This window comes from Coccomyxa subellipsoidea, assembly GCF_000258705.1.
Source record: "Coccomyxa subellipsoidea C-169, whole genome shotgun sequence".
Taxonomy (NCBI): Eukaryota; Viridiplantae; Chlorophyta; class Trebouxiophyceae; family Coccomyxaceae; genus Coccomyxa; species Coccomyxa subellipsoidea.
In genome coordinates this window covers 1,281,536-1,295,892 of record NW_005178038.1, presented here as the reverse complement: position 1 = coordinate 1,295,892, position 14,357 = coordinate 1,281,536, and the positions used below count along the sequence as shown (strand labels likewise).

The window sequence follows — 14,357 nt, the reverse complement described above, 5'->3', positions numbered from 1 at the left end:
AAGGACTGAGCAAGCCTTCGTGATCCCGTGTCATTATTACAGCTGGTCGATCATCATGAAAATTGATTGTGGCGATGAGGGAAAGGTCTGATCAGACTTCCTGCTGTAAGAACTCTGCCACTGACCGTTTGCACGGCAACAAATCCTAGTCACATCAGGCCCATATTGCATCATTGCAAGCAAATCCAAAGCAGCCTGGTGTGTTCAATCAATGCTGAACAGGGGCGAGTGGCGTGGCACGAATGGCACTCAGATCCAGCCCTTGCTCAATCTCATCGTCGACCTCTCCCACAACAGCTCTGCGAAATCCCACGGAAGATATGAGTGAGAATATCTGGTGTTTGCACGTCAGTCAGTTAGTCATTAGGCAGTCATTTGAGCTGATAAAGGGTGGTGAGCACAGCAGCTTACATGTTATCGCCCCTTACTACATGCAGTCCACCCAGCACTACTTGCTCCACGCCAGCCTGCACATCATGACGAGCGGTGTCCCTCAAGGTGTGAATACGGCTTTCCTTCACGTGCAGGAGAGATGTTTGATTGACATTCTAGTTGACAAAGTATCCACACTCACCTTGCTGGAGTACACCCGCTCGTGACACTCATCCAGTATGAGGTTTGTAGCTTGATCATAGCCCCGCAGAATGCCCTGTCACATCACACAGTGAGTGCTCCGCAACGTGTCTGAATGTTGCAATCGTGCAGGAGGTGGCAAATGGCTTCAGTTGGGTACAATTGGACGTACCACTATGACTCGCCCATCATTTGTGATCACTGAAATTGTGCCTGCAAGTACACACGAATATCTTCAGAGATGATCACCTGGCAGTAGGGACTCACCACCCAACACCATTTATAGATGCTTCCTATCCACATGACCTCTGCTTCTTTAACCATCAGAATGCGGATCTTCCCACTCAGAAAATACATAAACAGCTTTGCTTGGGGAACAGTCAACAGGGAAAGAGATACTTACTATCAACGAGGGGGGCAAGGCCAGCATCGCTAGCCATTCAGCCAGGCCTTCACCCGGTGTGAACTAAGCAGTGCACTACAAACTGGAGTACTGCAGGCTAGCCTGATATCCTGACGTACTCTTTCTTAGCTGTTTTGAAGAGGCGCCTTTGACGATGCTTTTTGATGGGGCAAAAGTAGAGCCCTTTGTGAGAAGCTGCTTGGAGACAATTGCTTATTAAACTGGTAGGTACTCGTTTATTCCTGTTATTGTTTGGTCCAGAAACTAGAAAGTGACAAAAGTGCTAAGAGTTACTGCGCTCCACGGATTTGCAATGCACCTGAAGTGCCAGTATCCCAAAGATCCCCCCTTCAGGATAAACGATGTGCACAGATGAATAAGGGAATCTCTTTAGAAAGTCTCATGCAGATTGCAACTGCTGCGATGGAGAGAAGAAGAAGGAAGTCACGACAGGTGGAGAGCGTATCGTCATTAACTCTTGGTCTGCCTCGTTTGAATGACGAAGCAAAATAATTCTCAATACAATGCTCTGGCTGCATAAACAATAATTCCTTGCCGACTTCTAAAGGAGTTGATTAAGGTGTCATTGACGGAGGCCAGCCTAGCTGCATGCCCTTCTTTCACAGAACGCGGGTACTCATTCTAAAGAGTACATCGGATCCACTTTTGCCATTAATCTGAACACTTCAATATAATCATGAGAGTTCCCTCGGTGTTGCAAAGCGGTCCAGTCCCTTGGGTATTGACAGGGGCTGCGATCGTGGCCGCACCCCTTGTCAAAGGAGCACACAAGCTGAAGCAGATGTGGGACGTGAGACACCTACCCATGCACGTTCTTCAAGGTCCCGATGGCATGGAAGTCCACATCAGTCCTCTGGGTGGCGTCATACAGCGTCTATACGTCCCGGATGTGGAAGGAAATCTGGAAGATGTCGTTTTGGGCTTTGATGACATGGCCCCTTATGCGGTACGTTTCTGTCATAGAACGCGCATTTGCTCAAATTCTACAATCTTTGCACCACTTCAACCAAGTTGAGAATGACCCACGATAGCCATCCGTAGTCGTATGGTAATTCCAGGAACCACGATGGCGATCACAACAAGGTTCACTCCATATCATCATTGGGAATCGGACTCATCAATTCACTGCCTCCGATTTTTCTTATTTGCAGGACGGGACCAGCCCTTATTTTGGGGCTGTGGTGGGCCGGGTTGCGAACAGGATAGCCAAGGGGATCTTCAGCTTGGAGGGGCGGACGTACAAGCTTACAGTGAACAACGGGCCAAATGCACTTCATGGCGGCAAGCGTGGGTTTGACAAAGTGATCTGGCAGGGCGCCCGCATCTCCCATCCAGAGGGTGACGCCCTGCGGCTGACGTACACCAGCAGGGACGGCGAGGAGGTGTGCATTGCTGCTTAAGTTGGAACAGCGTTGAGTCAACATGTGGCCCCCGTAAAGCTCTCAAACAATTCTACAATTCTGATGTCCTGGTGATGCGGCGCAGGGGTATCCCGGGACGCTGATCGCCACGCTCACCTACATTATGACACGAGAAGGCATGCTGAAGGTCATCTTTGAGGCCACGGCAGACAAGCAGACGCCCGTGAACATCGTGCAGCACTCCTACTTCAACCTTGCCGGCCATGCCAGCGGCTCTGCCCTCGATCATACCCTGTACATAAATGGGTGCGCAGCAGGATGCACATGACCTGCATTTCTCACATGCTCTGCAAATGTCACTGCTATGGGATGTGCTGGTTGTTGAGCAATAAGGCAATCATCAGCATACAGAATTGCGATCAATTGTTTCAATCAGTGCTGGCTTGACCTGGAGTTGTGCCACAAGCAGGGACCACTACACACCGCTGGATGAGACCGCCATTCCCACCGGCGAGATTGCCCCTGTGGCTGGCACACCCTTCGACTTCTCGGATGAGCACAGCATTGGGGAGAGCATCGGCCAGGTCTCTGGTGGCTACGACCACAACTACGTGCTCTTTGGCATGGGTCGGCAAGCAAAGTTCATTGTGAAGAACGGAGCAGCCAGCAACAAGTGCGCACCTCACCTCTCTCCTGTTGGTTGCTGACGACTTTCTTGGTGTTATTCTATCCTTGCAAGACTTACTGCATGTCTGGGGAAACCCTTGCCACTGCGGCTGACGCCTGTATTGTATTCATCACCGACCACACATGGCCACAAATGCCTTCGGTCAAATCCTTCGTTGCCTGCTGCTTAGAGACAGAACAAATTCATCAGTAGCGCTCAGCAGCGGATTCTAAAACAAAACAGTGAAGCAAAAAAGAACTTTTCGTACATTTTTTACACTGGCGAGCTTTAACCAGAGACTTGTTATTCTCCACGTGAAACCGAGACCATTATTGACTCCGCTAGAATGACAACCTCCGCCCTGATTGTGACATTCTACTTGGATAGGTGTCCTATATACATCATTCTGTCCGGTCACAATTGCCTCAAAGGAAGTTGGAATGGCATCAAATCTGATCATTTTGATTTTATTCAACGAGTCATGAGCCCTTGGCTCCTTGTCTCCTCGCTGCTATGATAGCAGTGCTATCCCTGGTTGATCGGACCTGCCTTGGCACAGCAAGCTGCAGAGCAGCACAAGAGGAAGTCTTTCAGGTAGTGACAGCACCCTGACAAATTTCTGCCATACTGACTATTTCTGGAGGAGCAATAGCGGTGTAGGTGGTCAAGTGCGGGGGTCAAGGTGCCAAATAGTCACATAAGTGACGTGCATTCACATCATTCAGAGATGTCTGCTGTAAAGTCAATTCCCCGCATTCAACGTGAGGTAATCTGATGTGGATTGAGGATAGAGCAGGCTGCAAAGGTCCACTGCAAAGGACACACAGGATAGGACCGGGGGAGCCACTTGGCTTAGGCAGTTGCCAAAACACCTATTCGGCTCTGACATGGTCCAAACACAATGCTCTTGTCCCAATACTGATGCAGGTGTGCCATGTGCGCGCATGTGTGCCATGTCACTCTTTACAGGGTCCCAGGGAAACTGCTTGAAAGCGCTCAGGGCAGCCGCTTTTGGTGACTCTCGCGTTGTGAGGCTAGCACGTATCCTCAAGGCACCTCCATGTTTGCTACGCAGGCCCAAGCTGGCGGCCAAGCTGACAGACCCAAAGTCGCGGCGCTGCCTGAAGGTGCTCACGACCGCGCCAGGCATGCAGTTCTACTCGGGCAATTTCCTGGAGGGAATCCGCGGCAAGGACGGCGCAGTCTACAACAAGCACGCAGGTGTCTGCCTGGAGACGCAGGGCTTCCCCAATGCTGTCAACGAGCACGCCTTCCCCTCAGTCATCCTGGGGCCCGGCGAGAAGTATCGCCATGAGGTCGACTATCAGTTCTCAAATGCTTGATCAAGATTTTCTGGCTATTAAACTCTCTGTAATCTGTGCGAGCGAATTGGATAGAGAAGTTTGGAACTCACTTCATGGCGCATCTTGCGAGCTTTCTTTGTAGATTAGACATATGGCTGGATTGGCTCTGCAGAATATGGGTTTGGAAGCAGGTGCTGTCTCTTCTTGGGTACCGTTGTATAATTTTGTGCAAGTACGGCACAGATGCGCATCTACTTCTTGATGGGGGCCATTTCTGGGAATTCAGGTCTATAAGTTTGCTCTCTCTCCTGGTTGGAATACAGGTCAATGGAGACTTCAATGTTGATAAATGTGCTAGCCTTAGCTGCTGCCCCTCCAAAAGCATAGATTGTAAGTGAACAAACATTACACATCCACCGTGTTCTCTCTGAAGAGCTTCGAAGTCAACTCTTTGCAATAGCATAGATGTACATGCGTAAATTTTCTTCACTTCCAGCATTTGCTGGTCAATCCCGCTGTAAAAGCGAAGTGAAGCGAGACACGGAAGTCCTCGTCAGTTTTAATTCTAATTGTCCCTGAAAAACCAAAACCAGTAGGCAGTACATGGCTGAGCAGGCTAAAGTACCCATGGCATTGCATGCTCACCTGCTCACGCCCGAAGGGATCTCCTCTGATACACATCATGTTGATGTAGTACAAATTTCAACTGGAACCCTCGAAAAGATGCAAGTCTTGAAGCTAAACATCTTCTTCTTCTTGTTTCTAGAACACCTGCGGCTTTTTGAACACCTGCCAGCAGAGGTGAGCCCTTTTGCGAACCTGACGGTGTCTGATGGTTTTGTTGGCGGCCAAAGCCTTCAGGTCTTGTCTCAGTAGCTTAGCAGTACTTGGTGGACGCTGATCTCTTGTGGGACTGGGCACCCTACTTGTGATTGGCCCTTTCCTGTCTTGTGGGGGCACTTCTGATCTAATGTAGGATTTGGCGGCGTCTTGCGTGATGGTTAGGTTGTTCTCATGAGCTGGAACATCGCTGCTTTGTGTGGCTTTGCTGGACCCATCCATGTCTGCGTGTGTTGGTGATTGCTCGGTGATTGGGAGTGCTGTGCTGACACTTTCCGTGCTACCTTTGCTCTATTGGAACTAGTAGATCGAATGTTGTTGTTGACCACAACATTAAGATGTGACCATGTCTTGTCCGGTCTCTGCTCAGGCACACCAGTGTGTAGAACACAGCACATCTAATCAGCCCGTATTGGCTGGCACGATGTAATGTTTCTCTCTCTCTCTTCTTCACAGACACCTAAACTAGACAGCTACATTTGAGCTACAGAAAACCCTGCAAAATGATGGTACACACTAAGTCTACACACATACATCGCTACCCAAAAGCAAGGGATACAGCCAGATGCACTTGCTGCAGCACATTGGGCACAGCTTCACAAAAATTCCCATGCAGTCCACGAAGCAACCAGCAACAGCTACAATTTTGACTTGGCCTTCTTGCCAGACAACCGCTGCAGGGTTGCTTCCAGCGCTTTGACTGTGGCGGGGGCTGCCAGCATGGCCCAAGCCCCTGGCACCTCTTGCTCTGGATAGGCCTCCCACTCATGCGAGAACTCATCACGGAATCGGCTCTTGACAATCATACGGCCTGAGTCAGGCTGCTTCAGGAGATCTGCCATGGCTGCCACTGCCGCTGGCAGCAGCTGCTCTGAGGATGGAACCAGCTTATCCACCAGCCCAACCTGTGGAAGAACCAAAATCTCATCATGCAAATTTGAGCAGACAACAGCATGTGCAAACACAAACGAGCTGTGTTACTTCAATATCACTCCTGTGATCATGGTGTTGCGGGTTGGCTCACCGCTGCAGCGTCTTTGGGTCCAAGAAGCACTGCAAATTTGCAGAGGTGCTCTGCCGTCTTGGCGCCCACTATACGTGCCATGAGTCTGCCCCAGTAAAGGGGTACGGAGATGCCAATTGCAACCTCATTCAATCCAATATGCCCCTGTCAGAGGCAGCGTTGTCCACATCAGGCAGGCGCCCACATGATAAAATCCCGCAGTAAAGAAGACTTGTCATAACAGGAGCAAAGCACACAATTAGCTTCCGTGGGCTGCAGGTTGACACTCACCTGTTCTGTCATGATCCGGACATCGCAACAAAGGGACAGGCAGCAGCCTCCAGCTGGGCAGGCACCCTTGATGGCTGCAAGGGTCACCAGCGGCGAGCGATACAGCCGTGCAAGAAACACGTTGGAGGTCACCCAGAAGTCACGATACCTGTGGTGCAAAAAGAGGAATCAGCCACTGCTTGTCTTTGCATGCACACAGATTGCATCATAGAGATGTGTGGATGGGCGCACCTGCTCATCGATGTCTGCGGTGCATAAAGCTCCTTGATATCATTGCCAGCAGTGAACACCTCGCGCTTGAGGCCTGAGGCAAAGATCACGCCGCGGACTTCCTGCTGGCACAACACAGCCCTCAGCATCTCCCTGCTGCTCATGTGAAGTGCATGTGACGAATTTGACCGTGCCTGAATTCCTTACCTGGTTGTCTTCCAGGTCTTGCAGAGCAGACATCAACTGCTGCCACATTGTCAAGTCCATCAGATTGACAGGCTCTCTCTCCAGCCATACAATGGCAAAGCCGCCAGGCCGCAGCTCCGTTCGGACATATGATGGCATGCTGCCTGATGAGACACGCTGCCTGATCCAATGACCTGCACGGCGCAGCACATGTCGGACCTCAAAGTATGCAAGTGATGGCACTCAAAAATATATAATGCAGTCCTGGTCCCCTCAGTTCAGGTCTCCAAACCAAGGTTGTATCCCCACAGCTTGAACTGCTCGGTAGAACGAAAGTTTTTGATCATCATTGGGGCCACGGACATGCACTTTCTTTGCAGCCACTATCTTAAATGCAATTATGCAGGTACTGCAGACAAAGGGCTTCGGGCTTAGAAACTACGCCTCGAGTGAAACAAAGGAAAGGCTATCGTCAGGGTTAATAACCATGTTGGTCTCAATAGCAGACACTTTGGCCTGCTTCAGAAGGTGTCCTAAGATGGATTCAATCATCATCCGATAGCCATGCCACAAGAAATGCGATGCACGAAAGCACTTACCACATGTATGGGAGTCAGAAAGAACACAGCGAAAATTTTTGCTTCTTCAGAGCGAAGCTCAGTTCAAGCGTCGAAATTTTTCTTCATCACTCTCCCATGATCTTTATAGGCATGCTTCATGAATACCGCAAAATGGAGCATGACGGCTGTGATTGCTCACCTGGGTAAAGAAGGTAATGAGAAGAGTCTACACAACGCTCGTCCTTGGTACCTACAAGCAGGAAGAAAGCTGCAGGTCGATCCCAGTACAGGTTTGATGTATGAATTTGCTTGGGACGTGTTGAATTGTCACTCGGCTGCTTGTCCAGCCTTCAAGAGTCCAGCCAGGTCAAAAACCGAGTGTCACTCTCCTCAGTTGTGGTAGGGACACTAAGTTCCACGGTCTAGGAACCCGCGTACGGAGTTGCCTGAGGTGGTATCCATCCATTGTACTGGTCTGCTGAAGTGAATGGTACAAGGTGTGCAGTAAAAACTCAAGCGAAGGCACGCCATAAAAGATCCGTGCATGGAACCCTCAGAAGTTTGCTTGGTGTTGTCGACATTCTCAAAGTCCGGTCTCAAAGATTTTGTAGCATCATCGGGTTCACAGCCAGATCAACCTTCCAAAGGTCCTTGCACTCACTTCTTTTTGAGGACTCACCTTGTAGGGCAGAAGAAAATGCCTTCCAACGCCAAAGTGCGGCTACTGCGCAATGATTTTTTCAAGGGGAAGTGTCCAGCCGCCCACCTGAATGCTTCGGGAGAGGCGCTTCATGCATGCGGCGTTCCAACGTTTTCCGACAGTCGTTCCGGAATGCTTGGGAGTGGAAGAGGACCGAGCTCAGTACTCCGATCGGACTTCATACTTGATCACTGAGAGGATCTTGTAGACTTGATCGTGCAAACAGGTGTTTGAACGCCTCTATATTCACCTGATCAAACCCATCCCCAGGTATGGAAGACGATGGTATGCTGCTAAATCTTGCAGGCTTGGATGACTTGGCTGCTGAAAACGAGTACGTGCGACAACAAAACAGCAAAAGCAGCAAGTGGAGTCGCAGGAATCAGAAGAAGACAGCCTTGGTAACTCCTGTCTTACTCCTTGCGACAAGTTGAGACAAGTTGAGACAAGTGCAGTGAAGCCTACAGCTGCCTGCAGCTGTTGTCAGGTGTGCATCAAGCCTCCTCACCAATTATGCTACACTTGATACAGGGAGATCAGAAAGAGACAAGAAGGAGGGAAACACCCAGGCCGCAACAGGCCTTCAGCAAGCCCTCTGCTGGGCAGTCGTTGAAGGGGTACGCGTTAGAGGACACACCAGATGAGCAGGGACAGGCCGTCGCGGATCTACCCGGAAGGTCCCATGGGACAAAAAGGCCGAGACTGTCCGAAGCAGCTGCTCCAGCTCCCAGGAAGCAGCAAGTGCCCCAGCTGGCGCCTCAGCTCGAGACTCACAATAGACAGAAGCAGAAGCAACAGCCTGCGGAGGATGCTGCGGGTATGCCTTGACCATTGTGTCAAGAACAATATGAGATTGAATCTGAAATCCATCTCTACAGTGGCCTTTATCTTTTGCCTACTTTGAACAGGAGCGGAGGACCCGGCAGTCATCGCCATGGTGGAGGCTGGAGAGCCACAACACATCGAAAGTGGCGAAGAAGAGGACGTGCTAGAAGTTGTGGCAAGGCTCCGACAGCGGGATGCTGGCTTGCAAGCAGCAGAACCTAGCGTGGCAGATGACAATGGAGTGCCCATCCACCGAGACAGTGACAGTGATGATGAGGTGCACCGTCAGGCTTTTCCAAACACATGCTAGTGGCACCGATGCCTTTCATTTCTGTATCTGTGCACTGAGAACTGCGAGTGTGTTGCTTGATGCTTGAAATGCAGAATTTTACAGTCCAGCTGTGCTTGCAGGAGAGGGGATTCGTGTCTTTCATCGACGAGCGAAAGACTATGCGCTACGCCACCAAGCGCAAAGTCAAGGAGGAAGACAGTTCCAAGCAGAAGAAAGTCAAATTCAAAGGTGCCTCCTGCAATGCCCTTGTGTGGCGCTCTGCAACATGTGTGCTTATCCTATTGGCAGCCTTCATAACGCACTGTGCAACCCTGCAGGTACAAAGAGCAACATGAAGACTGGGGAACTTACGCATGCCGAGTCGTCTGTCCCTGCAAGCCAGAAGCTGGAGGTGTTTGGGCCGGTTGACTCGTCATCATTCAGGGGCTTGGGCCTGGCTCTGACGCTGTCAGATCATCTTGAAGGTACAGCATTTGAATGTTACAGATGAGCGAGGCCTGATCGCCACATACCAACTGTTGCTGACCGGGGATGTGTGCCTGCAGAGATCAACTTCGTGACGCCGACACGGATACAGCAGGCCGCCATTCCAGTGCTCCTGGTGCGTGCCTCCCCACCCTTCCCTTCAACCACCACAACCCATGCATTGGAGACCCTCTAAACTTGCATGAGCAGGTCTGCCGAGGTGGCGTGTATCTGCATGGTGCTTCTTGCCGATCTTATCATATCATATACAGACAGTGTTTTGGACACTGTGTATCGCAAACAACGCCAAGATCTGCAAGCAGCCTCTGCAACTCAAGGCGCTGGTAGCCCACGCTGCTGGTGAGGCTGAACAGTTGTGTGCATGCGGCAGAGGGGCCGGGACGCGCTCGTAAACGCGCCGACTGGTTCCGGCAAGACGCTGGCGTATTTGGCGGCCATTGTGAATGATCTGCAGGCGCAGGAGCCGCGCGTGAGCCGGGCGGAGGGAACGCATGCGCTCATCGTGGTGCCCACGCGCGAGCTCTGCCTCCAGATCGCCGACGTGCTCACCCTCATCCTCCGCCGCTACATCTGGCTGGTGCGCACCAAAACCGCTGTCTCTGTGTCCGCTCACTGGCTGGCTTTGCATGGGCTGACATATTCAATTAATCGGACCTTCACACCCATCAGGGCTGCCCCTGTCTCAGCTCTTCTAGCTGCTTTGGCATGGCCTATCAGAGCTGCCTCTGTATTGCTCTTCACCTGGCTTTCCCTGGGCGTGAATTGCTGGAAAGTTGAACCATCAGCTTGACCTCTAGATGGAGCTTTCCTGTAAACAATGACGGGCCTGGGTTGACTTGGGCATCGCAAGGATGTATGAGAGGGTGACATGGGTTGTGAACACATCAGGTGGGCGGGGCGATATATGGCGGGGAGAACCGGGCAAAGGAGAAGGCGCGGCTGCGCAAGGGTGTGACGGTGCTGGTGGCCACCCCGGGGCGGCTGCTGGACCACCTGCAGAACACGCAGTCCTTCCGCACCGAGGAGCTGCGCTGGCTCGTCCTCGACGAGGCCGACCGCCTGCTCGACCTCGGCTTCGAGCAGAAGATTGGCAAGTCTCTGCTAAAGAACGCGACGCAGCCCTTTCTTGCTGATACTTATTATCCAAGGTCACCCAATCCAAACGTATGGCTTTTTGAATGAGGTGTGGGGTCATGTATGAGACAGCTCTGAGAGCTCCTTGCGATGGTGCAGGTGACATACTCGCCATCACTGACAAGCGCACAGCAGAGGCCGGCAACAGGCGGCGGCAGACGGTGCTGCTGTCAGCCACCCTCCACTCGAAGCTGGACAGCCTGGCATCTCTCAGCCTGCAGAACCCCGCCGCAATTGGCTTTCAAGTACAGGTAAGCTACTTCGATGTTGCAGGTGCTCGGTGTGGCATGCAGAGTCTTTTGCTGCCGCTTGGGATGCCTTTCTTATCGACCACGTGCTGACTGGACCCAGACTGCTTTTGACGCCACAATCTTGCTTGCTGCAATGCAGGCGGTGGAGGGACACCTGCACATCACATCTGCTGAAGGGCAAGATGACGGAGGCAACGCCGCGGCATCCAGCGCCCACACAGCTGACAGAGAACAGTTCCACATCCCCACACTCCTGAAGCAGCGGGTTGTAGAGGTGAGCAGTTGCCATTCCTCCAGACTGCAACAGGAACATCTTGGTCTTCCAGCACACCCCCATACCACTTAAGAAGATGCCCCTTTCTGCTGCATGTGCTGCCAGATGACGATTATTCAGGACGGCACCCAACATGACATGCAATATTCTCCCTGCTACGCCAAATAGATAAAAAGCACCCCTATGGAAGTTCTTTCTGAACACCTGCCCGCTGCCAAGATGATTGTCCGACCCCTGCCGGGCCCACATGCACCCATCCAGAAGAGGCCAGGCCTCATGGTTTATGATCGCTCATGGGGGTTGTGATTGCCGCCATTGAACGGACGTCATAATCTGACTTGGGGCCGGCTGAAGGGAACGCGCGGCGCAGGTGCCGAGCAAGATGCGGCTGGTGGTGCTGGCGGCGCTGCTGCGCCAGATCTGCGCAGCGCAGCGCGCGGCCAAGGTGGTGCTCTTCATGTCCAGCTGCGACGCGGTTGAGTTTGTGCACCAGATGTTCTCCGAGGTCTTCGAGCTCGTGGACGGCGAGCCGCTGCTGCCCACCACCATCTTCAAGCTGCATGGCAATCTGGCCCAGGTGCGCACTTGGCAGCCAGCAAAGACCCAGGCTGGCTTGATGATGGCCTGTGTTTGCTTGCTACCAAAGGAGTGCCCAGTGTCTCGAGAGGCCAGTCCCAGCTCCCATGGTGGATGTCTGGGCATACAAAGTCTCAATACATTCTCCTTGTGAGGTGTTTGACCACCACTTTTGAGCATGGCCAGAGGTGTCTAATTCTTGATGCCATGCAGTTCGTTTTGCTCTGGAATGGTCATACTTCAACGATGTGCAGGGGGTGCGCACTCACACGTTCCTGGAGTTCTCCCGGTGCAAGAGCGGCGTGCTCATCTGCACTGACGTGGCGGCGCGCGGCCTGGACTTCCCAGAGGTCACCAGCATCATCCAGTATGACCCGCCCGGCGAGGCCTCAGAGTGAGCTCCTCTCCATTCTCTCCCAGAACATCTGAAGCGGCCCTGACACTCTTGACCCACAGTATCAAGATCATGGACTCCAGATTGGTGAGATAAAGATTGTACTATGTATGGGGTTTGGATGTAGCATTTTAGGACAAGCCCCATTGTCCTGAAGTCAAGACATGCAGGACTTGATGTAAAGTCGCGACTGGCGTGTGGAGTGTACATGGACATGTTGCCACAAGAGTGGTCCCTATCATACTGACTGCTTCAGAATCATAGTTGTGGTACAGCCTGTTAATTGCTGCATTGAGCTTGTGCAATTTGCAGGGGCACTGCCACAGCACAGCAACTGTGTCACTCAGAGCACCTCTGCATTGAGCCTAAGAAAACTACAGAGATGCAGTTTCTGAAGAGAGTGTGCTGGGGCAGGTATGTGCACCGGGTGGGCCGCACTGCGCGCATGGGCAAGGTCGGGGAGGCGTTCCTGTTCCTGCTGCCCTGCGAGCGCGGCTACCTGGCCAAGCTGGAGGCAACCGGCGTCCGCCTGCAGCCCATCAATCTGCTGGCTGCGCTCGACCTGCTGCCGGGGGCCCAGGGGCAACAGGTGTGCAGCTGGAGCCGCAAACAACACAAGCCCCCTAGTCACCCATGCATCTCCTGCGGCTCAGCATATCTTCAGTCCTTAGAGCAGCACGCTCTTTGAATTTGATTTGCTGTTCAGTCAGGGGTACTAGATATGAAATATCTGAGTATAATTGTGATAAGGTTCGCCTAGATACCCGTATCAGGGTCAAGGCCAGGGTCCAGAGGAATCAGTAAATGTAAGCAGGGGGGTGTATGCACCCCCTGCTCCAGGCTGGAGAAAGGCATATTTTGGCCATTGAGGGGTGAGTTGTTGGGGTGGCGCAGGGGCGGCCAGGGCGGACGCTGGACACGCACACGGGGGCGCACGCGCTGCAGGCGCGCCTGGGGGAGGCCGTGTCGGCGGACCCGGGCCTGCGTAGCCTGGCGGCCGATGCGTTCCGGTCGAGCGTGCGCGCGTATGCGGCCCACCCGGCCGCCCTCAAGGACGTGTTCCATGTCAAGCGCCTGCACCTGGGCCACGTCGCACACAGCTTTGCGCTCAGGTGAGCTTGCTGTCCATTGATGCTGGTACAGGCAGCAGCTATGACAGCCGGTCTACCAGTAACTTTTGCTAAGGAAGATTGGGATGATTTCTGTGGCTTGTCCGGTGCAAACAAGTCCTCTGGTGCACTTAATGAATCTTCAATGCAGATGCTAGTAGCAGGCACTGCTTGCATCTAAGTTGTTGTCAGACTTTTGTCTGCGCCGGTATGCAAATCTGAAGCTCTCAACAACCTCCTGCTATTGGATGGCAGGGAAGCGCCTTCAATGCTCGGGAAGTCCAGCAACAAGGCTGAACTGAAGAGGAAAAAGGCGGAGGAGAGAGGAGGGAAGAAGGTGCTGCCAGGAAAGCTGAGAAAGCGGAAGTAATCCCATGGACAATCCTTTACATAAAATGGCCTGTACCTACATGCATGCGTTAAGTGCCTTCAACTTTGGCCCTATGCAACTGAAATGGAACAGTCTCAACAATGTCAGAAGTGAGAGACCAATCAAATGCTCTCCCGATGGGATGCAGCTGCACTGCGTCACTTGATGGGAGACAGGTGCAGCTTTGTCAAGCATTTCCGCATATCTTCCGCTTGCTTTGTGCACTCGTTTCCCGCAATACCGCCCACCATTGCTCCAGTGCCCAGCAAGCACTTCTGGAAAGCCTCCACTTGAGGTTGACAGCCAGGACACTGACTGGCATAGCACTCTACCACCCTGGTCTCCAGCCTCTCACACCTGGAAGGGTCGTTCGGGTATATCTTGGAGCAGGCAGCATATGCTGACAAGAGGGACTTGCAATTTTTACGGATCTTCTGCTGATGTTCCTCGGTGAGCCTGCCTTTCGATCCTTTGCTGCTAAAGGGCCACATGGAGCCGAATTAGAAGGGCGGCATCCTGTATCAATG

General features: G+C 52.4%; 4 protein-coding genes across 4 annotated transcripts; 2 read left to right on the top strand and 2 right to left on the bottom strand.

Annotated features, from left to right (window-relative positions):
- Positions 1 to 22: 22 nt before the first annotated feature.
- Positions 23 to 1,376, bottom strand: COCSUDRAFT_53022 (hypothetical protein). Its single transcript, XM_005649120.1, has 5 exons — positions 977 to 1,376; positions 746 to 786; positions 575 to 649; positions 412 to 467; positions 23 to 299 (listed from the first exon to the last, which is right to left on the bottom strand). Exons 1-5 carry the CDS (start codon positions 1,011 to 1,013, stop codon positions 209 to 211), a joined length of 300 nt encoding a protein of 99 aa, XP_005649177.1. The 5' UTR covers positions 1,014 to 1,376; the 3' UTR covers positions 23 to 208.
- Positions 1,377 to 1,802: 426 nt separating this feature from the next.
- On the top strand, positions 1,803 to 4,368 carry COCSUDRAFT_36007 (aldose 1-epimerase; the record flags this gene model as incomplete). Its single annotated transcript, XM_005649119.1, has 5 exons — positions 1,803 to 1,943; positions 2,149 to 2,379; positions 2,483 to 2,664; positions 2,828 to 3,031; positions 4,101 to 4,368. The coding sequence occupies 5 exons, from the start codon at positions 1,803 to 1,805 to the stop codon at positions 4,366 to 4,368; spliced, it is 1,026 nt and encodes a 341-aa protein (XP_005649176.1).
- A 1,116-nt stretch (positions 4,369 to 5,484) lies between these two features.
- On the bottom strand, positions 5,485 to 8,148 carry COCSUDRAFT_22935 (ClpP/crotonase). Its single transcript, XM_005649118.1, has 7 exons — positions 8,099 to 8,148; positions 7,619 to 7,669; positions 6,881 to 7,053; positions 6,695 to 6,795; positions 6,464 to 6,611; positions 6,194 to 6,337; positions 5,485 to 6,074 (listed from the first exon to the last, which is right to left on the bottom strand). Exons 3-7 carry the CDS (start codon positions 7,016 to 7,018, stop codon positions 5,808 to 5,810), a joined length of 798 nt encoding a protein of 265 aa, XP_005649175.1. The 5' UTR covers positions 7,019 to 7,053; positions 7,619 to 7,669; positions 8,099 to 8,148; the 3' UTR covers positions 5,485 to 5,807.
- A 1,165-nt stretch (positions 8,149 to 9,313) lies between these two features.
- On the top strand, positions 9,314 to 13,943 carry COCSUDRAFT_53019 (DEAD-domain-containing protein; the record flags this gene model as incomplete). Its single annotated transcript, XM_005649117.1, has 11 exons — positions 9,314 to 9,464; positions 9,782 to 9,837; positions 10,093 to 10,299; positions 10,611 to 10,816; positions 10,936 to 11,107; positions 11,247 to 11,381; positions 11,752 to 11,958; positions 12,212 to 12,351; positions 12,766 to 12,940; positions 13,246 to 13,463; positions 13,716 to 13,943. The coding sequence occupies 11 exons, from the start codon at positions 9,314 to 9,316 to the stop codon at positions 13,828 to 13,830; spliced, it is 1,782 nt and encodes a 593-aa protein (XP_005649174.1). The 3' UTR covers positions 13,831 to 13,943.
- Positions 13,944 to 14,357: the final 414 nt, after the last annotated feature.